This window comes from Dermochelys coriacea, chromosome 16 (genome assembly GCF_009764565.3).
Source record: "Dermochelys coriacea isolate rDerCor1 chromosome 16, rDerCor1.pri.v4, whole genome shotgun sequence".
NCBI classification, from domain to species: domain Eukaryota; kingdom Metazoa; phylum Chordata; order Testudines; family Dermochelyidae; genus Dermochelys; species Dermochelys coriacea.
Window position 1 is genome coordinate 4,509,430 of NC_050083.1, and position 24,659 is coordinate 4,534,088.

Below are 24,659 nucleotides of genomic sequence, written 5' to 3' on the forward strand. Positions count from 1 at the left end.
GAAGGGGGTGGGCAGGTCACTGGGCAGGTCCAAAGGAACCATGGCAGCAATGACAGAAGCTCTTCACAGGGGTGTCCAGCTCCTAGAGGCCAGATGTGCATAGCACGGGCCAGGCTGCTCAGCTCACCCCACAGAGCAGGTAAGAAACTGAGCCCTTCCCCCCAAACTCCAGCCAAACCCAGCCCCAGTCCCAGAGGCAAACAGCGGGCATAGAGAATGTGCCAGGAGTTTTGAAATCACTGCCCTGGGCCCAGTCTGCGGGTGCTGGGGGGGTGGGGTGGGGTGGGGGGGAGTGGGGAGGGTCCCTGGGAACAGCCAAGGGCTCCACTGGCAGGTGCCGGGTTCTGAGGGAGGAGAGGAGAGAAGGGGGCCAGGTGCCGGTCGCGGGGGGGGGAGGAGAGAGAGAAGGGGGCCAGGTGCCGGTCGCGGGGGAGGGGAGAAGAGAGAGAAGGGGGCCAGGTGCCGGTCGCGGGGCGGGGAGAAGAGAGAGAAGGGGGCCAGGTGCCGGTCGCGGGGGGGGGGGGAGGGAGAGAAGGGGGCCAGGGGCCGGTCGCGGGGGGGGGGAGGAGAGAGAGAAGGGGGCCAGGTGCCGGTCGCGGGGGGGGGGGGAGGGAGAGAAGGGGGCCAGGGGCGGTCGCGGGGGGGGGAGGAGAGAGAGAAGGGGGCCAGGGGCCGGTCGCGGGGGGGGGAGGAGAGAGAGAAGGGGGCCAGGTGCCGGTCGCGGGGGAGGGGAGAAGAGAGAGAAGGGGGCCAGGGGCCGGTCGCGGGGGGGGGGGGGAGGGAGAGAAGGGGGCCAGGGGCGGTCGCGGGGGGGGGAGGAGAGAGAGAGGGGGCCAGGGGCCGGTCGCGGGGCGGGGAGGAGGGAGAGAAGGGGGCCAGGGGCCGGTCGCGGGGGGGGGAGGAGAGAGAGAAGGGGGCCAGGTGCCGGTCGCGGGGGGGGGGGGGAGCAGAGAGAGAAGGGGGCCAGGGGCCGGTCGCGGGGGGGGGAGGAGAGAGAGAAGGGGGCCAGGGGCCGGTCGCGGGGGGGGGAGGAGGGAGAGAAGGGGGCCAGGGGCGGTCGCGGGGGGGGGGAGGAGGGAGAGAAGGGGGCCAGGGGCCGGTCGCGGGGGGGGGAGGAGAGAGAGAGAAGGGGGCCAGGGGCCGGTCGCGGGGGGGGGAGGAGGGAGAGAAGGGGGCCAGGGGCCGGTCGCGGGGGGGGGAGGAGAGAGAGAAGGGGGCCAGGGGCCGGTCGCGGGGGGGGAGGAGAGAGAGAAGGGGGCCAGGGGCGGTCGCGGGGGGGGGGGAGGAGGGAGAGAAGGGGGCCAGGTGCCGGTCGCGGGTGGGGGGGAGAGAGAAGGGGGCAGGGGCCGGTCGCGGGGGGGGAGGAGAGAGAGAAGGGGGCCAGGGGCCGGTCGCGGGGGGGGGAGGAGGGAGAGAAGGGGGCCAGGTGCCGGTCGCGGGGGGGGGGGGGGAGAGAGAAGGGGGCCAGGGGCCGGTCGCGGGGGGGGAGGAGAGAGAGAAGGGGGCCAGGGGCCGGTCGCGGGGGCGGGGGAGAGAGAAGGGGGCCAGGGGCCGGTCGCGGGGGGGGGGAGGAGGGAGAGAAGGGGGCCAGGGGCCGGTCGCGGGGGGGGAGGAGAGAGAGAAGGGGGCCAGGGGCCGGTCGCGGGGGGGGGAGGAGGGAGAGAAGGGGGCCAGGTGCCGGTCGCGGGGGGGGGGGGAGAGAGAAGGGGGCCAGGGGCCGGTCGCGGGGGGGGGGGGGAGAGAGAAGGGGGCCAGGGGCCGGTCGCGGGGGGGGAGGAGGGAGAGAAGGGGGCCAGGGGCCGGTCGCGGGGGGGGGGGGAGGAGGGAGAGAAGGGGGCCAGGGGCCGGTCGCGGGGGGGGGAGGAGAGAGAGAAGGGGCCCGGGGCCGGTCGCGGGGGGGGGAGGAGAGAGAGAAGGGGGCCAGGGGCCGGTCGCGGGGGGGGGGAGGAGAGAGAGAAGGGGGCCAGGGGCCGGTCGCGGGGGGGGGGAGGAGGGAGAGAAGGGGGCCAGGGGCCGGTCGCGGGGGGGGGAGGAGGGAGAGAAGGGGGCCAGGGGCCGGTCGCGGGGGGGGAGGAGAGAGAGAAGGGGGCCAGGGGCCGGTCGCGGGGGGGGGGAGGAGGGAGAGAAGGGGGCCAGGGGCCGGTCGCGGGGGGGGGAGGAGGGAGAGAAGGGGGCCAGGGGCCGGTCGCGGGGGGAGGAGGGAGAGAAGGGGGCCAGGGGCCGGTCGCGGGGGGGGGGGGGAGAGAGAAGGGGGCCAGGGGCCGGTCGCGGGGGGGGAGGAGGGAGAGAAGGGGGCCAGGGGCCGGTCGCGGGGGGGGAGGAGGGAGAGAAGGGGGCCAGGGGCCGGTCGCGGGGGGGGGGGAGAGAGTAGGGGGCCAGGGGCGGTCGCGGGGGGAGGAGGGAGAGAAGGGGGCCAGGGGCCGGTCGCGGGGGGGGGGGGAGAGAGAAGGGGGCCAGGGGCCGGTCGCGGGGGGGGGGGGGAGAGAGAAGGGGGCCAGGGGCCGGTCGCGGGGGGGGGGAGGAGGGAGAGAAGGGGGCCAGGGGCCGGTCGCGGGGGGGGAGGAGGGAGAGAAGGGGGCCAGGGGCCGGTCGCGGGGGGGGGAGGAGGGAGAGAAGGGGGCCAGGTGCCGGTCGCGGGGGGGGGGAGAGAGAAGGGGGCCAGGTGCGGGGGGACCCAAGCAGGCCCGGGTCTGGGTTCCCTTCGGGGCCACTCACCGCCCCTCCGGTCCGCCCTCTTCCCCGGACGCTCCTGCGGGCGGCGGCTGCTGCAGGCTCCGGGCAGCGCGATCTGTGCCCGGAACCGCTGCGGCTTCCTCCTCCTGCCCTGCAGCCGCACCCCAGCCGGGGCAGGGCTCAGCCAAGGACAGGGCGGCTGCCCCGGGCCGGACCAGCCCCCCAACCCAGCCAGCCTCCTGAACCTCCGACCCCCAGTCCAGCCTCCCGAACACCTTCCCCCGCCTCAATACTTTCCTGCACCCCCAGCCCCTGACTCCCCTTCCCTTGGCCCTGCCCTCTCACCCCATCAACCCCCTGCCCCGTATCCCCTCTAGTGACACCCCAGCCGACACCCCAACACTCCTGACACCCCTCAGCCTAACATCCCCCTGAATCCAGCCTCTGACAGCCCCCCAACTCTCCCTGCCCAGCCACCAACACCCCCAAGCCAAACTTCTCCCCCCAGCCCAGCTTTGGACATCTCCTGGCATCGCTCCCAACCTCCCATCGCAGCAGCCTCCTCTCCCACCTCCTGACACCATGCAGCCCCCAGGCCTGCGCTGAGACCGCCCCCCAGCCCAGTCTATGGCACCCCCGCTCTCCCTCGCCCCTCCCCACTTTCTGAGGATGTACAAATAAATCCAGAGTCGATGGCTGTTAACATTAGTCAGGGAAGGGGTCCTTTAGGCTGTGCATCAGCCAGTCAGCCCTTTGCTTGTCCCTATTGATCTCAGCCTGGGCATGGCCTGTTCACGCCAAGCTTGGCGGAGAAGTGGCCAAGAACTGGTGCAATGGGTAGTTGTTGAAGGGGTGTTTTTAGAAGTAATGGCCATTTTCCTCTTCTCGGCCAGAACCCAGCCTTCCTCCTGCAGTAGAGGATGAAGAATTCTCCTGTAGGGATACCTGCCAATAATTGCCCTTTTTCAACATGGCCACCATTGCCGGTATTCTCAATAGAACTGACGCCACAGGTTGCCCTTAATAAAGATGGCTACTGCCAGCCTTCCCCTCCCCCTCTTTGCTTCCTGGGGTAGCTGGTGGCCATTTTGAAGAAGGTAGTATTTCATGGCATTCTCTGCTGAGGAACATACTCTCAGCCTTTGTCCTGTTTTCAAAATCTTCTTGTTGCACTACATCTACTCCACAGGGACTGCAGGGTAGGGTGGGGAAGGGAAGGGGAAAAGAGGTGGGTGGGTGCCCACACAGGGACCGTGCAGATGGGGAGGGGGATCGGTGATGTGCACTCCTGCTGCTCTGGTGCAAAGCAGCTTTAAGCACCTCACAACTGGCCAGTGCTCTCTGTGCTACTCTATGGTGGAGTCTCCTGTCACAGATCATGTCCTATTTTGATTTAATTTAAATTGGTAAAAAATTAGTTTAGCCCTTGTCTACAAACAAAAGTTGTAGCACTTTAACTCTACCCACAGAAAGAGCAGAAGGACTTGTGGCACCTTAGAGACTAACAAATTTATTTGAGCATAAGCTTTAGCTCACTTCATCGGATGCATTATGCTCAAATAAATTTGTTAGTCTCTAAGGTGCCACAAGTCCTCCTTTTCTTTTTGCGGATATAGACTAGCAAGGCTGCTACTCTGAAATCTACCCACAGAGTTAAACTGGTACAGCCCCTGCAGTGTGGATGCAGTTATATTGGTATAGCAGTGTCTGGTTATTCCTGTGTGGAAAGCAGAATAAGCTCTACTGCAATATGGCACCTTGATACCAATCTCACTGCATCCACAGTAGGGGACTGATTAAACTATTTGGGTAGAATAACATCCCCTGACAGAAATAGTTCTCCCAGTATCAAGTCTGTGTGTAGAGAAAGCCTAAAGCTACATTCAGATAGGACACTTTGTCCAAAATGAGCATCCATCCACAGACAAAATGACTAAGGGTGTGAATTAAAATCCATTTGGGGGATTGCATTGGCTAGTGTGGTAACCAGTCCTTACCTAGGCTTGGTCAACATTAAAAGCTACAGGAGCTAAAGGCGTGACATGAAATGATTTAACTGGATGTAAATTTGTGTGAGGGCACTATGCTACCGACTTTCTAGCGGTCTGGCTTGTGTTGATAGATATCTGGGACCAAGCTAAGCTACTATAATTGCTCTTACACTGATAGAAGGGTGTCAAAAGTGTGGAGGCCAGGATGCCAGCACACAGTATTCAAGATGGGGTCATACCATGGATTTATATAGAGGCAATATGATATTTTCTGTCTTATCTATCCCTTTCTTAATTTTTCCCAACATTCTGTCCACCTTTTTGATTGCTGCTGCACATTGAGTGGATGTTTTCAGAGAACTATCCACAATGACTCCCAGATCTCTTTCTTGAATGGTAACAGCTAATTTAGACCCCATCATTTTATATGTATAGTTGGAATTATGTTTTCCAACGTGCATTACTTTGCATTTATCAACATCTAATTTCATCTGCCATTTTGTTGCCCAGTCACCCAGCTTTGAGAGATCCTTTAGTAGCTCTTCACAGTCTGCCTGGGACTTAACTAACTTGAGTAGTTTTGTATCATCTACAAATTTTGCCATCTCGCTGTTTACCCCTTTTTCCGGTTAATTTATGAATATGTTGAATAGGATTGGGCCCAGTACAGATCCCTGGAGGACACCAGGCCCAGTACAGATCCCTTGAGGACACCACTATTTATCTCTCTCCATTCTGAAAACTGGCCATTTATTCCTACCCTTTGTTTCCTATCTTTTAACCAGTTACCAATCCTTGAGAGGACCCTTCCCTTTTATCCCATGACAGCTTCCTTTGCTTCAGAGCCTTTGGTGAGGGACCTTGTCAAAGGCTTTCTGAAAATCTAAGTACACTATATCCACTGGATCACCCTTGTCCACATGCTTTTTGACCCCTTCAAACAATTCTGGTAGATTGGTGAGGCATGATTTCCCTTTACAAAAAACACGTTGACTCTTCCCCCAACAAATTATGTTAATCTATGTGTCTAACAATTTTGTTCTTGACTATAGTTTCAGCCAGTTTGCCCAGTACTGAAGTCAGGCTTACTGGCCTGTAATTGCCGAGATCCCTTCTGGAGCTCTTTTAAAAAATTGATGTCACATTAGTTATCCTCCAGTCATTTGGTACAGAAGCTGATTTAAATGATAGGTTACAGATGACAGTTAGTTCTGCAATTTCACATTTACGTTCCTTGGGTGAACACCATCTGATCCCGGTGGCTTATTACTGTTTAATTTATCAATTTGTTCCCAAACCTCCTGTAATGACACCTCAATCTGGGACAGTTCCTCAGATCTGTCACTTAAAAAGAATGGCTTAGGTTTGGGAATCTCTCTCACATCCTCAGCCATGAAGACCAATGCAAAGAATTCATTTAGTTTCCCTGCAATGGCCTTATCGTCCTTGAGTGCTCCTTTAGCATCTCATAGATTCATAGATACTAAGGTCAGAAGGGACCATTCTGATCATCTACTCCGACCTCCTGCACAGCGCAGGCCACAGAATCTCACCCACCCTCTCCTATGAAAAACCTCACCTATGTCTGAGCTATTGAAGTCCTCAAATCATGGTTTAAAGACTTCAAGGAGCAGAGAAGCCTCCCTCAAGTCACCCATGCCCCATGCTACAGAGGAAGGCGAAAAACCTCCAGGGCCTCTCCAATCTGCCCTGCAGGAAAATTCCTTCCCGACCCCAAATATGGCGATCAGCTAAACCCTGAGCATATGGGCAAGATTCACCAGCCAGATACAACAGAAAATTCTTTCCTGGGTAACTCAGATCCCATCCATCTAATATCCCATCTCAGGGGATTAGGCCTATTTACCCTGAATATTTAAAGATCAATTACTTACCAAAATCACATTATCCCATCATACCATCTCCTCCATAAACTTATCGAGTAGAATCTTAAAACCAGATAGATCTTTTGCCCCCACTGCTTCCCTTGGAAGGCTATTCCAAAACATCACTCCTCTGATGGTTAGAAACCTTCGTCTAATTTCAAGTCTAAACTTCCTGGTGGCCAGTTTATACCCATTTGTTCTTGTGTCCACATTGGTGTTGAGCTGAAATAATTCCTCTCCCTCTCCGGTATTTATCCCTCTGATATATTTATAGAGAGCAATCATATCTCCCCTCAACCTTCTTTTAGTTAGGCTAAACAAGGCAAGCTCCTTAAGTCTCCTTTCATAAGACAAGTTTTCCATTCCTCGGATCATCCTAGTAGCCCTTCTCTGTACCTGCTCCAGTTTGAATTCATCCTTTTTAAACAGGGGAGACCAGAACTGCACACAGTATTCTAGGTGAGGTCTCACCAGTGCCTTGTATAATGGTACTAAAACCTCCTTATCCCTACTGGAAATGCCTCTCCTGATGCATCCCAAAACCGCATTAGCTTTTTTCACAGCCATATCACATTGGCACCTCATAGTCATCCTATGATCAACCAATACTCCAAGGTCCTTCTCCTCTTCTGTTACTTCTAATTGATGCGTCCCCAACTTATAACTAAAATTCTTGTTATTAATCCCTAAATGCATAACCTTACATTTCTCACTATTAAATTTCATCCTATTACTATTACTCCAGTTTACAAGGTCATCCAGATCTTCCTGTATAATATCCCGATCCTTCTCCGAATTGGCAATACCTCCCAGCTTTGTATCATCTGCAAACTTTATTAGCACACTCCCACTTTTTGTGCCAAGGTCAGTAATAAAAAGATTAGAAAAGATTGGTCCCAAAACCGATCCCTGAGGAACTCCACTGGTAACCTCCCTCCAGCCTGACAGTTCGCCTTTCAGTAGGACCCGTTGCAGTCTCCCCTTTAACCAATTCCTTATCCATCTTTTGATGTTCATATTGATACCCGTCTTCTCCAATTTAACTAATAATTCCCCATGTGGCACGGTATCAAATGCCTTACTGAAATCTAGGTAAATTAGATCCATTGCGTTTCCTTTATCTAAAAAATCTGTTACTTTTTCAAAAAAGGAGATTAGGTTGGTTTGGCACGATCTACCTTTTGTAAAACCATGTTGTATTTTGTCCCATTTACCATTGACTTCAATGTCCTTAACTAATTTCTCCTTCAAAATTTTTTCCAGGACCTTGCATACTACAGATGTCAAACTAACTGGCCTGTAGTTACCCGGATCACTTTTTTTCCCTTTCTTAAAAATAGGAACTATATTAGCAATTCTCCAATCATTCGGTACTACTCCTGAGTTTACAGATTCATTAAAAATTCTTGCTAATGGGCTTGCAATTTCAGGTGCCAATTCCTTTAATATTCTTGGATGAAGATTATCTGGGCCCCCCGATTTAGTCCCATTAAGCTGTTTGAGTTTCACTTCTACCTCAGATATGGTAATATCTACCTCCATATCCTCATTCCCATTTGTCATGCTACCATTATCCCTAAAATCCTCTTTAGCCTTATTAAAGACTGAGGCAAAGTGTTTGTTTAGATATTGGGCCATGCCTAGATTATCTTTAACCTCCACTCCATCCTCAGTGTTTAGCGGCCCCACTTCTTCTTTCTTAGTTTTCTTCTTATTTATATGGCTATAGAACCTTTTACTATTGGTTTTAATTCCCTTTGCAAGGTCCAACTCAACTCGACTTTTAGCCTGTCTCACTTTATCCCTACATGTTCTGACCTCAATAAGGTAGCTTTCCTTGCTGATCCCTCCCATCTTCCACTCCCTGTATGCTTTCTGCTTCTTCTTAATCACCTCTCTAAGATGCTTGCTCATCCAGCTTGGTCTACTACTCCTTCCTATGAATTTTTTCACCTTTCTTGGGATACAGGCTTCTGATAGCTTCTGCAGCTTTGATTTAAAGTAACCCCAGGCCTCCTCTCCTTTTAGATCCATAAATTCTTCAGTCCACTCCACTTCCCTAACTAATTTCCTTAATTTTTGAAAGTCAGCCCTTTTGAAATTAAAAACCCTAGTTGCAGATTTATTTTTGTTAATCCTTCCGTTCAGTTTGAACTGAATTAGCTCATGATCACTTGAGCCAAGATTATTCCCTACAACCATTTCTTCTATGAGGTCCTCGCTACTCACCAAAATTAAATCTAAAATGGCATCCTCTCTAGTCGGTTCAGCAACTACTTGATGAAGGAATCCATCAGCTATCGCATCTAGGAAAATCTGAGCCCTATTATTATTACTAGCACTGGTCCTCCAGTCTATATCTGGGAAGTTAAAGTCTCCCATGATCACGCAGTTTCCATTAGTATTTACTTTATTAAAAACATTAAAAAGGGCTCTATCCATATCCAAATTAGATCCCGGAGGTCTATAGCATATCCCAAGCACTATCGTAGGAGAGGCTTTACTAGTTATCTTCCCCAGTGTAATTTTTGCCCATACGGACTCTGCCTTATCCATTGCATCGCTTCTTATTTCTTTACATTCTATCTCATCATTGATATACAATGCTACTCCACCACCTTTACCTTTATTTCTGTCTTTCCTAAACAACACATACCCTTCAATACCTGTAGTCCAGTCATGACTACTATTCCACCATGTTTCTGTTATCCCTATAATATCTGCTTTCACTTCCTGCACCAGTAGCTCTAGTTCCTCCATTTTGTTACCTAGGCTCCTCGCATTGGTGTACAAACATCTTAATTTTTGCTGTTTGGCCTCGTTCACATTTTGTACCCTATTAAGCACAGTCATTCTACAGCCAGTATAACCTATTAGATTAGTATCCACTCCGCCCTCGCTCCTTATATACATTCTCCTATCCACGGCTGTATCTTTTCTTACTTCGTCTTCTTCCCTCTCAATGCTAAAATCTGGCATGGAGATTACCTGGACATCTCCCAACCATCTCCCCCAAATTCCTAGTTTAAAGCTCTCTTTATCAGTTGTGCCAGCCTTGATCCTAGAAGTCTATTTCCTTCCCTACTCAGATGAAGTCCATCCCGAGAGAACTGTCCTCTGTCTGTGAATGCCTCCCAGTGGCCATACATCCCAAAGCTCTCCTTATAGCACCACTGCCTAAGCCATCTGTTGACAGTCATAATCTTGTCACACCTTTGTTGCCCTTCTCTAGGAACAGGCAGGATCCCACTAAAGATCACCTGAGCCTCAATTTCCTTAAGCGTCTTCCCCAGCCTAGCATAGTCTCCCTTAATACTTTCCAGCGAGAATCTAGCCGTATCATTTGTTCCCACATGAAGGATAATTAGGGGATTCTTTCCCACTCCCTTTAGGATCCCGTATCTTAGCACCCGGAAGACAGCACGCCCTTCTATTCTCTGGATCAGCTCTAGTTACAGGCCTGTCTATTCTTCTCAATAAAGAGTCCCCTATCACATAGACCTGCCTTTTCCTGGTGACAGTGCTATTCTCCAGTCTCTCCCCTGTTCCCTCTGGCTGCTCTTCCCTCGACCATCCTGTGGCCCCACTGGTTGTTTAGCAGGCTTCCTGCTTCTGATGTACTTAAAAAAAAATTTTGCTATTACTTTTTGAGTCTTTGGCTAGCTGTTCTTCAAATTCTTTTTTGGCCTTTCTAATTATATTTTTACACTTCATTTGCCAGAGGTTATGCTCCTTTCTATTTTCCTCACTAGGATTTGAGTGGTGAAGTGGTGAAGTTCACTAGTGGTGAAGCACTGGAATGGGTTATCTAGGGAGGTGGTGGAATCTCCTTCGTTAGAGGTTTTAAGGTCAGGCTTGACAAAGCCCTGGCTGGGATGATTTAGTTGAGGATTGGTCCTGCTTTGAGCAGGGGGTTGGACTAGATGATCTCCTGAGGTCCCTTCCAACCCTGAGATTCTATGATTCAACTTCCACTTTTTAAAGAATGCCTTTTTGCCTCTCACTGCTTCTTTTACTTTGTTGTTTAGCCACGGTGTCACTTTTTTGTTTTTTAATTTGGGGTATACATTTAAATTGAGCCTCTATTATGGTGTCTTTAAAAAGTGTGGAGGCCATGATGCCAGGAGGCAGTGCTGTCTCTGTGGTGCCAAGGCGCAATGCTGTCTCTATGGTGCCAGAAGGCAGTGCCAAGGCCATGGCACTGGGGGCAGTGCTGTCTCTATCATGACAGGGGCAGTGCCAAGGCCATGGCGCCGGGAACACAGTGCTGTATCTATGGCACCCCAGGGCAGTGCTGTCTCTGACATGGTTGGGCGCAATGTAGAGATGGTGGTGCTGTGAGGCAGTGCAGAGGCCATGGTGCTAGCAGGTGGGATTCACGGAAACCAAGGCCAGAAAGGACTACTTCTGCGATGATCTAGTGATCATCTAGTCCAGGGGTAGCCAACCTGTGGCTCCGGAGCCACATGGGGCTCTTCAGAAGTTAATATGCGGCTCCTTGTATAGGCACCGACTCCGGAGCTAGAGCTACAGGCACCAACTTTCCAGTGTGCTGGGAGGTGCTCACTGCTTAACCCCTGGTTCTGCCACAGGCCCTGCCCCCACTCCACCCCTTCCTGCCCCCTCCCCTGAGCCTGCCATGCCCTTGCTCCTCCAACCCCTCCTGCCCCTAGCCTCCCGCATGCCACGAAACAGCTGATCAGGAGGTGCGGGGAGGGAGGGGGAGGTGCTGATTGATGGGGCTGCTGGTGGGTGGGAGTGCTGGGAGCGGGGTAGGGAGCTGACAGGGGGGCTGCTGACATATTACTGTGGCTCTTTGGCAATGTACATTGGTAAATTCTGCTCCTTCTCAGGCTCAGGTTGGCCACCCCGATCTAATCTGACCCCCTGTATAATGCAGGCCAGAGACCAGGCCCACAATCATTCCTAGGGCAGATCTGTTAGAGAAACAGCCAAGCTAGATTTTAAAATGGTCAATGACAGAGAATCCAGGGATCCAGCACAGGCACCTTCCTTGTCCCTTCTACTCCTCTCCTCTGCCCTACGCTGCCAGGCTGAGGAAACTTGAGACTCCGGGTCCCCTCACCCTCCACACCCAGACAATTTTCTGGGTTGCAACAGGCCATAAACATTTTAAAATGGGTCCCGAGCCCAAAATGGCTGAGAACCACTGCTCCAGGTTATTTCAAACATAGTGTATCAAGTAGAACAGGTTACAATAGTGACATGCTGTATATTTTAGGGAATTAGAATACAGGAACTCTATTGACTATGTGACAGGTTTCAGAGTGGAAGCCATGTTAGTCTGTATCAGCAAAAATAATGAGGAGTCCTTGTGCACTTTAGAGACTAACAAATGTATTTGCTTTCAGATTAGCAGCCGTGTTAGTCTGTATCCGCAAAAAAGAACAGGAGTACTTGTGGCACCTTAAAGACTAACAAATTTATTAGAGCATAAGCTTTCGTGGGCTACCCCACTTCATTGGATGCATAGAATGGAACATATAGTAAGAAGTTATATATATACATACAGAGAAGGTGGAAGTTGCCATACAAACTCTAAGAGGCTAATTAATTAAGATGAGCTATTATCAGCAGGAGAAAAAAAATTTGTAGTGATAATCAAGATGGCCCATTTAGACAGTTGACAAGAAAGTGTGAGGATACTTAACATAGGGAAATAGATTCAATATGTGTAATGACCCAGCCACTCCCAGTCTCTATTCAAACCCAAGTTAATTGTATCTAGTTTGCATATTAATTCAAGCTCAGCAGTTTCTCACTGGACTCTGTTTTTGAAGCTTTTCTGTTGCAAAATTGCCACCCTTAAATCAGTGGGTTCTAACCCACGAAAGCTTATGCCCAAATACATTTGATAGTCTCTAAGGTGCCACAAGGACTCCTCGTTATTTTTATTGACTATGTATTTCTCAGCACTAGTCTGCTGCACTGCCCCCTAGGAGCTGTCTTAGGAACTGACTGTATTACCTCTTCAGTAACCAAGTGGTACCAAGGGTATTTTCACCTGTCCTTTTCTGCCAGGTGAAGGCACCTGTAGGAGTGAGGGTCTCCTGGGGCCTCATACGGCGCTAGAGCTTATAGGTGCCTAAAGGAGTGCAGAGCACCTCCTGGACTCGCTTCCGAGCTTGCAGTACCCCACACACCCAGGGATCCACAGAGTTTGGGGACCCAGAGTCCTTGTCACATCCCCATGGGGTGGGAGGCAACTACAGAAAATGACAGGAAATGCTGAAAGGTGAAGCCCTCCAATGTGGCCATAGGGCCAAAGAGAGAGAGAGCGAGCACAAGACAAGCCCTCTACCACTTCATTATTTCTATTTCAGTAACTCCTTGAGATCCAGTATCTGCCCCCAAAGGGTTTGAATGCTAAGCACATGGTGAGACAACAACAGAGGGATACAACAGATAAATGAGGGAAGACAAGCCATCGTAATAGTGCCGCAGCACCAGGATGCCCAGTGCCTGCCATTGGGTGTCATCCCAGCAGGGAGGAGTTGTAAGGAAGGATTTGAACAAGGACATTGGTGGCTTTGTGGAGAGCACCTGTCATGCAAGGGATTCGGTCTGGTGCTGGTCCTGGCTGCTCTGGAGGGTTCTTTACTGATCACTAGGGCCCCCCACTCTCCTTGTGTTCTGGGAGTCTCTGAGGAACCATCTTCTGGAGCAGCAGGATTGCATTCAGGAGGTGGTTCCTCATTTTTCTGCTGATTGCTGCCTCCTCCCTTGGTGAGGAGGAGGAAAATCTCTCCCCCTTGGAATGGGCATCATGCTAAGCAGCTTTCCAAATATATTTGTGTTTGTAATTGGATGCAGGGTGGTAGCCATGTTAATCTGTATCAGCAAAAACAACAAGGAATTCTTGTAGCACATTAGAGACTAGCAAATTTATTTGGGCATAAGCTTATGCCCAAATAAATTTGTTAGTCTCTAACGTGCCACAAGTACTCGTTGTTGTAACTGGATCCTGATCCTTCACAGCTAGAGGAACTAGTCTGAGAGGTCCGTTACCTGTTCCAGGTAACCTGAGAAGGCAAGTGGAAGCCAAAGGAATAAGCATCAGAATGGGTGCTGGGTGCAAGGAAGATGGTGCCAGGGAAGTGTCTGGGAGGGAGAAGGTGAAGGAAGGCCCAGGCTGTTATTCTTTTAAGGGCCTGGGACCTTGAGCCTTGCAGGGTGGGTGAGGCAAAACCTGTGCTGGTTCAGACAGATGTTTGGGGCAATTAGACCCTCTCGGGAAGGGTCAAGGAGTGATCAGGTGGGTGACAAAAAACAGGCTGAGAGGCTTAGTCAGAGACTGCTCAGAAGAACTCAGCCAGGGCCCAGCTGCAACAAGAAGGGCTGTGAACTCCTGAACTTAAAAAAGGGAGAGTTTGCAGGCCTTGCAAGGGATTGTGGAGCCCCAAACCTAAGGGGTGGGAATATCAATTGGGTTCTTTTGGGAGCAGGATGTTGTTTAATACAGCGGACACCAGGAGAGGGGGGATGCTGTTTAATGACTGGGGGTGGAAGTAGGTTACTCCTGATACTTGGTGGGAAACTGAGGCCAGGGCTGGCGGCGGTGAGCCCTGTCGCAGCTGGGCATGTCCGGAGGCCGCCCCACTCTCCGGCAGGGTGACGCTCCCTTCGGGGCGCTGGTGGGGATGGGCAGCGAACGCGCCCCTTTAGCCCAGGCCGCCTTGGGCCGTCGCCTGTCCTGGGGATGGGGAGGCCGGAGGCTCCCTGCCCCAGCTGCGGCCGGGGAAGGACGCCGGGGCTTAGGGCGCTCCCCAGCGGCGGGGCCGGTGTCAGGGCTGCCCGGGCCGGCCGAACTACGTTTCCCAGAGGCCCCTGCGCCGAAAAGCCGCTTCCCCGGCGCGTCCCCGGGCCCGTGGGGCGGGGAGAGGCGGGCGCCGCGCGCACTGCGGCCGGCCTGGCTGCGGATGGGCCCAGGTGAGGGCCGGGGCGGGGGCCGGGGGCGGGGGCGGGGGCGGGGCCGGGCAGGCGGGTCCCGCGATCCATCGCCGCTTTCCGGGGGCGGCCGGCACGACACCCCCGGGGCCGGGCTTGCGCTTGGGGGCTGGGCGGCGCGCTGCGGCACCTCCCGTCTGGCTACGCTGTGGTATCCGGAGGGGCCAGCACGGCCCAGGGGCTGGGGCTCGGCAGCGCTGGGAAGCTCTGCCACTGACCGGCTGGGTGACATCAGGCCGGTCACTTTGCTGTCCCGTGCCTCAGTTTCCCCACCTGTCCCATGGCTCATACTAAGCCTGCTGTTCAAAGCGCTCCAAAGGGACCGGCGGTCAGTCCTGGTCTAAGGCAGCCCTCGCTTTGCTGCGTAAGGGTGGGAGTTTGCCCGGTTCTGCTCCCACTGGAGTCAAACTCCCACTGACTTGAAAAGCCTTGCGTCACTTCACAAGTGTAAAGATGGTGGCTACTTTTCCCATATTCCGTTTCCAACTTGCTATATTTTGCCTATCTAAATCTATCCTCCTCCTCCTCCTCCCCCCACCCCCCCGCACTTTCAATTGGATATGTGAATTTTGCTTTTCTGTCCCAGTGTTGCTGTGAACAGTAGTTGCTGTGTTTCACCTCAGAGATAGCCACACTGCTGTATAATGTGGTCTCTAAAAATATGGACCAGATAATATATCTTACCCCCTCATCTGGCCGTGGCCTTGCCTGCTCTAGGGAGAAAGGGAACCAGTCTGTCCTTCTGCGCTATGTTAACATGCTGCAAGGACTACGCACGCCACTTACGAACCCCTGGAGCTTTCTCTCACAAGAAACATGCCCAAAGCCCTTTCCCTGGATAGGTAAATAAACTGTAGGCCTAAGAAGAGCGATTCATGGATTCTAAGGCCAACAGGATCCATTGTGACCCTGAAATCTAGGAATATCAGCCAAATCACTCATTCTGTTAAAGTTGTGGGCCAGCAGTGCAAGTGTCATTTCAAAAGGTAAACTTTGCAGCTGGTGCAGAACATTCCCATTTAAGTAGGGCAGTTACTATTGCCTTTACATGTAATATGTAGGTTTTTTATGTAAATGCCTCCTATGCAGCCTCCTGTTCTCTGCTCAGTAATGTGCCTTGGCCCTCTCCAAGTCAGCCCAGTGTGTTCAGCCACTCACAGTACTGCAACTTTCTGATGAAGTGGGTTCTAGCCCATGAAAGCTTATGCCCAAATAAATGTGTTAGTCTTTAAGATGCCACAAGGACTCCTTGTTGTTTTTTCTAAGTAGAATTACTTGAAAAAAACAATTCTCTTTAAAGCAATAGACAACCAGGCTACTCAGGTCCAAAGCCATGCATGCTTACTGCCTAAAACTAAGAAGGGCATGTTGTACCCATTAATAACTGCGGTTTAAAATCCTCCTGAGATATTATTGGAGTAAAAAGAGTATCATCATCACCATGAGACAACATCATTGTTTTTTTTCCACAAATACAGAACTGAAATATTTATTAAACCCTTCTGGCTTTTCTGCATTATTATTGATACTTCTACCATTTACATCTACTAATGGACCAATACCATTGTTCTTTTTGTTCCAGGTATACTTTAAAAATGCCTTCTTATTGTCCTTAACTCTGCTGGCCATAGATTTCTCCTTGTGTCTCTTTGCTTCCCTTAGCAGTTTCCTATACTTCCTAGCTTCTGATTTATATTCAATACTGTCCATTTCCCCCTTCTTCCATTTGTTGGCTTTTTGTGCATCCAGTAAAGTGTCTTAAACAATTCTCAGTTGTTTTTCATGTTTTTCTGATTAAATTCTTCCTCCCAGCTGATTTCTCATTTGTTTTCAGATTTGTGAAACTCATCCTTTGAAAGCATGAAGTATACATGTTGCTGTTTTGAACTTTTTGCACATTTAAAATGTGATCAGGTTGTGATCACTTGCATCTAAGCTACCATTAATTTTTAGTTCCAAATGAGAGGCTCTGAGTCATCTTGGGGAAAATAAAGGCAGCCCAAGGCAGAAGGCGTTCTTCTGAGACAGAGCTGGCTGGCAGCTGGAACTATGTTTTTGGGGCAGTGTGTATGCATTAATAATGGTGGGGAATGTGACTGCCAACTCAAGCTGCTGAGATCCTGAGCTGACCTGCTTTTAAATCTGCCTTCCAGGAAATCTGCAGCTCATTCCTCTTGTCCTTTGAGCCTGGTCTCCCTTCCTCTCACCCACAACACTGAAAATGGCTCCCTTTTCTGAGGTTTTGCTTCACCAAGGGCAGCCCAGATTTTACAGGCTTCTGTCCCTGTAAGAGATGGGGCACTGTCTCCCCATGTCCTGCGCCACACCTCTCCCACTGACCCCTCCCCAACTCCACGCTCATTGGCAATAAAGGTGCTACTGTCCTTTCAGGGGCTGCTCTCTCCCCATAGCCTGCTGCAGCCCAGCCCCAGCCCCAGCCCAGCAGGCCCATCTCCCAGGCAGCCTCTTCTCTGGGCCTTGGTCCCAGCAGCCATTTCTCCCCCGGGTTCCTTCCTGCCCTGATTCTCCCCCCCCCATACTGCCTACGCTCCTGCTAGGATATCTCACCACCAGTGCTGCCAACCTGAAGAGAGAAAAAATCCTGAGATGTTCTGGATGACTGTGTTGTGTTGTAGGGTTGGATTGCCCTGCCCATCCCTGAGCGCAGGGGACAATCAGTGCTGCCATGCTCCCAGCTGGATTGGGTGAGGGGATTTTGGCCCCTGCTGCAGGAGCTCTTGCCCCACATCTGCCCATCCCTGCCCTGCAATTAATTCTGCCCCAATCTCTGCTCCCCCTGGCTCTTCAACCCCTCTACCAGGCCTGGGGGGGCTGCAGAGGGATCCCCTCTACCCTTTCCAGACTGGGGAGTGGATCCAGGGATTTAGCCCCACCCCCCACTCAGGGTGGCTTTGGTTTGCTGAGGGGAGAGGGAGAGATCAACTGCCCGCCCCTTTGGGCAGAATAACCAATCAGAAGGCTCAAATTGACCTGAGACCGTGGCACTAGCTGGCCCTGCTGTGCTAGGCGTCACCCAGCCAAGCCTGGCAGTGATGTGCTCCCCTGTGTCTGCGGGATCCTAGAGATGTCTGATTGTTCCCTCCAAGAGCTTCCCGGCAGTAGCCCCCGGTCCCCATAGCTGGGTGCCTGGTGTCCATGCCATCTCTCCAGGGTCGCCCCAGGAGAAGGAACCTGGTTAGTGAGTTTGTAGGTGTTAAATGCAGGGCTCAGCTGCCTGGAGCAGGGGAAAAAGCTGGTTGCAGTGAGGCCTGGGCCCTGGGGGGCTCTGGCATTGTCTTCCTGGCCTTTTGGCTGCATTTATGGGACTCAACCTGGCCTCAGTACTCCAATTTCAAGTGTGTTTTCAAGTTGCTGGCTCTGCTCCTCCTTCTCCATCCCTGGCCCAAGCACCTGGGGCCAGGGGCAGCACTGGGGGAAGATGTTGCATGCGGCTATCTGTTGTTTCAGGTGCTGCTGGTTTCACTGAGATGCCTGTGATTCTTGGAGGCTGAGTGGGCTGTTTGGACAAAGGGTAGAGGCCCTCTCCATCATTCAGGAGAATGACCAGACTCTGCTCTCTCAGGGTAGGGGATTGATTTTACTCAGACCTCTTCTCAGTGACATGCATGGGTCAACTCCAGCTCATACATCTTCCCTGGCTCCTTTCACGTTTCGTGGTGATATGTGCCCATAAGAGCCCCTGAAGTCTGGGGGGGGGGGGTCTGACACTGTCCCATCAATGACATTAAGCTTTGGGCTTACTCAAGGATGGTAAAGCACCAGGAAAGGGTGTGGAGGCTGTAGATGTGACCCCTGAACAGCAATCCCTTGTGCTCACCTTAGAGCTTCCTGGAGAAAGGCCAGGTATGTATGTGTATCGGTGTTCTCGTGCTCCTGTTAATTCCCTTCTCCCATTCCTCGGACCCCAGGTCCCCTGTCCTGGGGAGGGCCTGGGCTCTGTGCAAGGTTAGAAATGAGAAACCGACTAATAGTGGTGGTCTACTGCGTGTGGGGTCTCTGTGGGACACAGCATATCTCCCAGCAGATGCCTTACTTTTCCTGACGTCTCCAAGCATTTTCCCCTCCATTCAGGCTGCATGTCTCCTCCAGCACAGGATTTGGAGTTTGTAACCTGCTGCCCATTTCCTTTCCCCTGAGCAGGATTTGTGATCTCCTGGATGGAGCGAGAGGAAGAGCTGCAGGTCCTGGATCCCCAGGACTTGGAGAAAACAGAGATCGCAAGGCTCACAGGTGAGGGCTAAAAGCTAAATCAACTCAGGAACTATCGGTGCATGAACCCAAAAGCTGGAAAGCCAAGAAGAGCTGAGCTGTCACTTTCCTGCCCCATCCCACCAGTCTCTTGTGCAAGGGCTGAAGCCTGCCATCAGAGTAAGGATCTGGCTGTGACACTTAGTCACCTTCCTGCCATGGGGCTTTTCTGCTTGGTTAGACATTGTGATCAGCCTGGAATTAGAGAATCCCAGATGAAAGCCTCATTTAATGGCAGGTCTGGTTCAGCAACCCAGTGCTCACCCATGAGAAACTTTACAGAAACAAGAGGTTAAGGGCAGAGACTGCCACATTCCTGGCCATCGTCCCGTCACATACGGTGCTCTCTGAACAGCCCCTCCCAAACGCTATACAAGGCTCTTCCCCTTCCACCTTCAGTAGATACCTCAGAGCAGCACTTCCCTCAGCTTCATCCAACTCCCGCTTTACCACACAGCTTTCGCTCCAAGCCTGGTACTAAGAGACCTTCACACCATCCTGTGGGTAACTCTGTTGTGCCTGAACAATGCCCAGGTTGTATGAGAGCGCGAGTTAGCTGGTGAAGGGGGACGTGCTGCTTTTCAGTGTCTGGTAGAGGTGGATGGGAGCGCTGGACAGTGGTGCTGACAGTACTGTAGTGAGCCTGAGTCAAGGACAGGGAGCGCTGTAGTTCATTAACCCCTTAATGCCGGGAACAGGAAAGAGACATCAGTCTTCCTGTTTATTCCTATCAGAGAGGTCATGATTTTGGTTGGAAGGCAGCTCTTCCCTCTGCTGGGGTTGGGAGGAAAGGTCCTCCGACAGTGCAGAAAACCAGCTGTGTATTCTCCACCAAGTGAGCAGCGCCATATTGGAAGCAAAAGGCTGGACGGCTTCTGTCAGGAGTCAGTCTTGCGAAGAAAGTGGGGGGTGAGGAAGGGAACAGCCAGCTGGCCCCCTCCTCCTGAGCAGGATTTTCAGGGGGAGGGGTTTTCATGCTGCATCTTCTGGGTTGACCATCTTCTGGCAAGCACCTCCATACTCTGCAGTGCTGCCAGGAAGGGAGGAAGAAGGGGAGGTATGGAAAGGGGGAAGAGAAGCCTAGGGGGTGGGGGGAAATAGGGGAGGGGGTAAGAACAAAGTGGTTGAAGGGCAGGAACTAGGGTTGGGGAGGGTAGCAGGGGGAAGGGCAGGAGCCATGGCAGAAGGAGTGGGTATAGGAGCAGAGTGGGGGGGCAGGGGAGGGACAGAGACCATTTGAGGGGACTGAGGCAGCAGGACCTGTGAGCCCTATAGCATCCCCAGGAGCCCTGAGTCTCGTCCCGTTCTCGGTTTTCACGAGACCCCTGCCTGTCAGAGCACAGGATGGACAGTCCTGTCCCTGCCTCTGGCGCACAGTTCCTGTGTGATGGGCAATCAGATAAACCAGCATTTTCATAGGTGGCCACTGTGTGTTCCTCATTTTCTGGGTGCCCAATTGAAACACCTGGGGCTGGAGTTGCAGCAGTGCTGAGCACCCCCAGCTGCAGCTGATGTAAATGAGGGCTCTGCCATGAACACACAGTGCTGATACTTGCTGAGTGCTCTGAAAAGTCAGGCCCTTGACATCCCAAATCGGGCACCCACAATGAGTTGACATTGACACCTTTGGTCTCCGCTCCCCAGGTTTAAAATGGAGATAATTTCTCCTACCTCAGAGCTAGTGCTGTACCACCATTCATGAATTAAGGCAGTCCTTGGAATCAATGGACGTTTGTTGCCTAACTACCCTTGAGGACTGGGCCTAAGCTGCTGCCATGAGAGCAACCTAGAGAAGCTTGTGAAGAAATGAATAGTTCTATATTTGGGGAGGGTTTGGAGGGGTCATGTAGTACTGCATAGGGCCACACACTGACTGAGGGCAAGAAGAAATACTGAAGTACCTGTTCTCTGAGCACCTTCCGTCCTACACACTGAATGAGGCAGGGTACTGTGGGAAAAATAGCATGTGGTCAAGTAATTGAAGACTGTCTCATAGTGCATATGCCCCAGGGGGGGAAGGGGAAGTCTGCCAAGCAACCTTCATTCTGCCATTTCCTAACTTCTGCGGTGTTGACTCAGCAACCTTAATGATTTGTTAATGTAATTTAGACATTTATAACCCCTTTTCAGGTGCCCTGTCCCGTTAATTAGAACACATTTTGCACAATACAGTAGAAAGAGCAGCTCATTCCAGGGCTGACTGGGGACAATAAATAAACCTCTCTCTCCCCAAAAGCCTGGAATGTAGACAGGCATTGCAGGCTCACAAAGCCAGGCTCTGGTGGGTCCCAAAGAGAGCAAGGTCCAGCACTGCTGGAGACCATTCTAGAGGTGCCGTCAGCCCTTCCTCCTCATCCATATTGAGGGGCTCCACCTGCAGTGCCTGTGTGTGGCTCTCAGCTATGACACTGTGGCTGCTTAGGGCTTTACAGGGTAACACCACCTCTCAGATTCCATCTGGAAGCCTGATGGAGCAGAACTCGAGAGATGGACGTGTGCTTCTCAGGGGTGGAAGCTGCCAGGAGAGGCAAGGGGAGGGCCAGGAGAGACCATCCCAAGGCGTGCTATAATATCTGGGGCATGTGTCTCAGCTGGATGGGAAGCGGGTATGTAATTGGGCACAAGAAGGCAGTTTGCCTTGTGTGGTATGGGCACTTCATGGAGCAGAGGAGCATGCACGGGAGGCAGGGATCTCAGGACTGAGCAAATGTTGGGGCAGACATTCCCAGCCTGGAATGAGCCTGTTCCAGAAGGAAGGAGAAAGGGGCTTGATGTTGAATGTCTCTTCAACCCAGAGCTCTCCCCAAGTTCTGAGTGGGCTCTGGGACGATTCTCATCCTTGCTCTGGGTGTTAAGACAGGATGTTGGCCTGTGCACTGTCTTGGGAGGCTGTACAAATCAGCTGCTGATGTTCAGTCTTCTACACTAGGAAGTTGCTGTGTGTTCACTATAGGAGTGAAAACCCATTTAGTGAAACTGGTGCAAACTCCTGTGTGTGGACACTCTGATTTTGCTTTGAGTGCCTTAAAACCTATGCCCAGTTGACTTAAGCTAGACTGAAATAAGCGCATTCACACAGCCTTTGGCACAAGTGTGACCAAATAGATTTTGGATCACATCTTAAGTTAAACAGGTGCCACTTTGTGTGTAGACAAGGCCTCAAACGGGCTGAACCCCCATGCCTGTATCTGCATGCTGCCCCTCCCCGCCAAGGTTGCCTTGGCACATGGGCTGAGTCATGGCCAGATTCTCTTTGTTCCAGCAGTAGATGGGTTTTTGGGTGATAATGTGGTGGAGACGCCTGATCCTGAGAAAACTGATCTGCATGGGACACTGTTAGGGGGATCCAGCGGGGCCCTTCTCCAGAGTCCCAAGAGTGACTGCGAGGCGAGCTGGGAATGGCAAGGCCCTCCAAGCCAACACAGGGAAGGAGCTACAGGGAATCACCATGATGCTGCTGCCCAACCAAGAGCCTTCACAGGGGATAAGCCCTATAAATGCAGTGAGTGTGGGAAGGGCTTCAGCCAGAGTTCTGACCTCATCCGGCACCTGCGCACTCACACCGGCGAGCGCCCCTACAAGTGCCCTGACTGCGGCAGGGGCTTCAGTGACAGCTCCACCCTGCTCAAGCACCATCGCATGCACACGGGCGAGCGCCCCTACAAGTGCACTGAGTGTGGCAAGGGCTTCATCCTCAGCTCCTACCTCATCCAGCACCAGCAGGTGCACAGCAGGGAGAAAGCCCACAAGTGTGCCAGCTGTGGGCGCTGCTTCGGCCAGAGCTCGGAGCTGGTGCAGCACCAGCGCGCCCACCTAGGCGAGCGTCCCTACAAGTGCAGCGAGTGTAGCAAGGGCTTCAGCCAGAGCTCTGATCTCATCCGGCACCAGCGCACGCACACGGGCGAGCGCCCCTACAAATGCCCGGACTGCAGCAAGGGTTTTAGCGACAGCTCCACGCTCATCAAGCATCAGCGCACGCACACGGGCGAGCGCCCCTACAAGTGCACGGCCTGCGGCCGGGGCTTCAGTGAGAGCTCCACCCTCATCAAGCACCAGCGCACGCACACGGGCGAGCGCCCCTACGTGTGCACCGAGTGCGGCAAGAGCTTCAGCCTCAGTTCCACACTCTTCAAGCACCAGCGCACGCACACGGGCGAGCGGCCCTACCTGTGCACCGAGTGCGGCAAGGCCTTCAGCCTCAGCTCTAACCTCCTGCAGCACCAGCGCACGCATGCAGGCGAGCGCCCCTTTGCCTGCGCCCAGTGCGGCAAGCGCTTCACGCAGAGCTCCAACCTGCTGCAGCACCAGCGCACCCACACCGGGGAGCGCCCCTACCAGTGCACACAGTGCGGCCGCCACTTCAGCCTCAGCTCCAACCTCATCCAGCACCAGCGCACCCACTTGGGCGAGCGCCCCTACACCTGCACCCAGTGCGGCAAGCGCTTCAGCCTGAGCTCCAACCTGCTGCAGCACCAGCGCACCCACACCGGGGAGCGCCCCTTTGCCTGTGCCGAGTGTGGCAAGCGCTTCAGCGACAGCTCCACCCTGAGCAAGCACCACCGCACCCATGTGGGGCAGAGCCTCTATGCCAGTGCACAGTGCACCAAGGGTTTTGGGGACAGTACCACGCTCCTGCAGCACCCGCACACCCACCGGCATGAGCAGCCCTACCAGTGCACCCAATGCAGCAAGGCCTTCAGCTAGAGCTCTGGCCTGGCCCAGCACCAGCATGCCCACAAGGACTGGCCCCTCTGTGCCATCGCGCCCTGCCCCTAAGCTCAGCCATCAGTTCCTGGGAAGTGCCAAGGGGCCCTGCCCCTAACCTTGGCCATCAGGCCCCAGGGAGGGAAACATCCACCCAAGGCCCTGCAGCCCTCTGGCAACACCATAGCAGCACAGGACAAATGCAGACCTCAGGCAGCCAGCCTTGGCTCAGTGTCCCAGTGACTGTCCCCATGGGCTGTGCCCCCATGGGCTGGCATGCACTGATCACCTGCAGGCTACCAGAGGTGCACTCACAGAAGCTGTGCAGGAGCAGAGGGAAGTTCAGGCTTCAGCCATGCAGAGCTGCTAACCCCTGCGGAGCTGGCTGTGAGAGAGGACCGACATGCAGCAGCACATCCTACTGCACATTACAATTCACCCCGGGGCACTGCCCCAACCAGACACATCCCTCTAGAAAATTGGGTAAGAACCTGTTTGAACGCTGTGGGTCTTAAAGGTCGACTCATGCACAAACATTGGCATTGGCTTATGAGAGAATGGACAGAGATCATCTAGTGGAATGAAGCAGGCAGGGTGAGACTAATTCCCACTTCCCAGCAATAACGGGATAAAACTAAGAAAAAGAAAACCTAGGCCAAATACTGGGGGAAAACTTCTGCCAGTGAGATCCGTTAGGCTGTGGGTCATTTCCCCAGCTAGGGGGATGGGGCCCCATCTCTTGAGTTATTTAAAACTGAACTGGATAAAAAGAGCTTTCTTTAGAAGTCACACACACAAAATTGTCTCTAAATGTAGGGAAGGAATTAGGCCAAACCTCCACGGAACGACTCAGAATGGCAGCTGCTATCCAGCTCCAATGTGAAACCATTGTAGAGTGTCAGAAAGGTCAGCAGAGTCGGGAGAGACTATCGTCCAGTGGCATTTTTGGTAAGAATTGGAAAGGACCTGCTCATGCATGTGCAGTCAGTGAGGTGACACGATGTAGGCTGGAGGTTTCTGACCTGGAAGTAAAAATTTGTTCTCTTTATTCTCATTCTTTTTCTCTGTCCTTCCCAGACAGTGTGTGGTTCTGTGTGAGATGTTTCTGTGAGGTCTGTGTTAGAGCTGTTTAATGTATATACAGTAAAGAGTCTTTTTACATTTTAAA

General features: G+C 53.0%; 1 protein-coding gene across 12 annotated transcripts; it reads left to right on the forward strand.

The window, feature by feature from the left end:
* Positions 1-24,659, forward strand: LOC119844222 (zinc finger protein 135-like). Of its 12 annotated transcripts, none has more exons than XM_038374795.2 (4): positions 1-139; positions 17,987-18,102; positions 18,680-18,769; positions 22,050-24,659. In XM_038374795.2, exons 3-4 carry the CDS (start codon positions 18,697-18,699, stop codon positions 23,489-23,491), a joined length of 1,515 nt encoding a protein of 504 aa, XP_038230723.1. In that variant the 5' UTR covers positions 1-139; positions 17,987-18,102; positions 18,680-18,696; the 3' UTR covers positions 23,492-24,659. The 12 variants fall into 12 exon arrangements, with proteins under 12 accessions (XP_038230723.1, XP_043354593.1, XP_043354596.1 ...); XM_043498654.1 differs by lacking the exon at positions 1-139 and adding an exon at positions 13,697-13,826; XM_038374794.2 differs by lacking the exon at positions 1-139 and adding an exon at positions 14,373-14,500.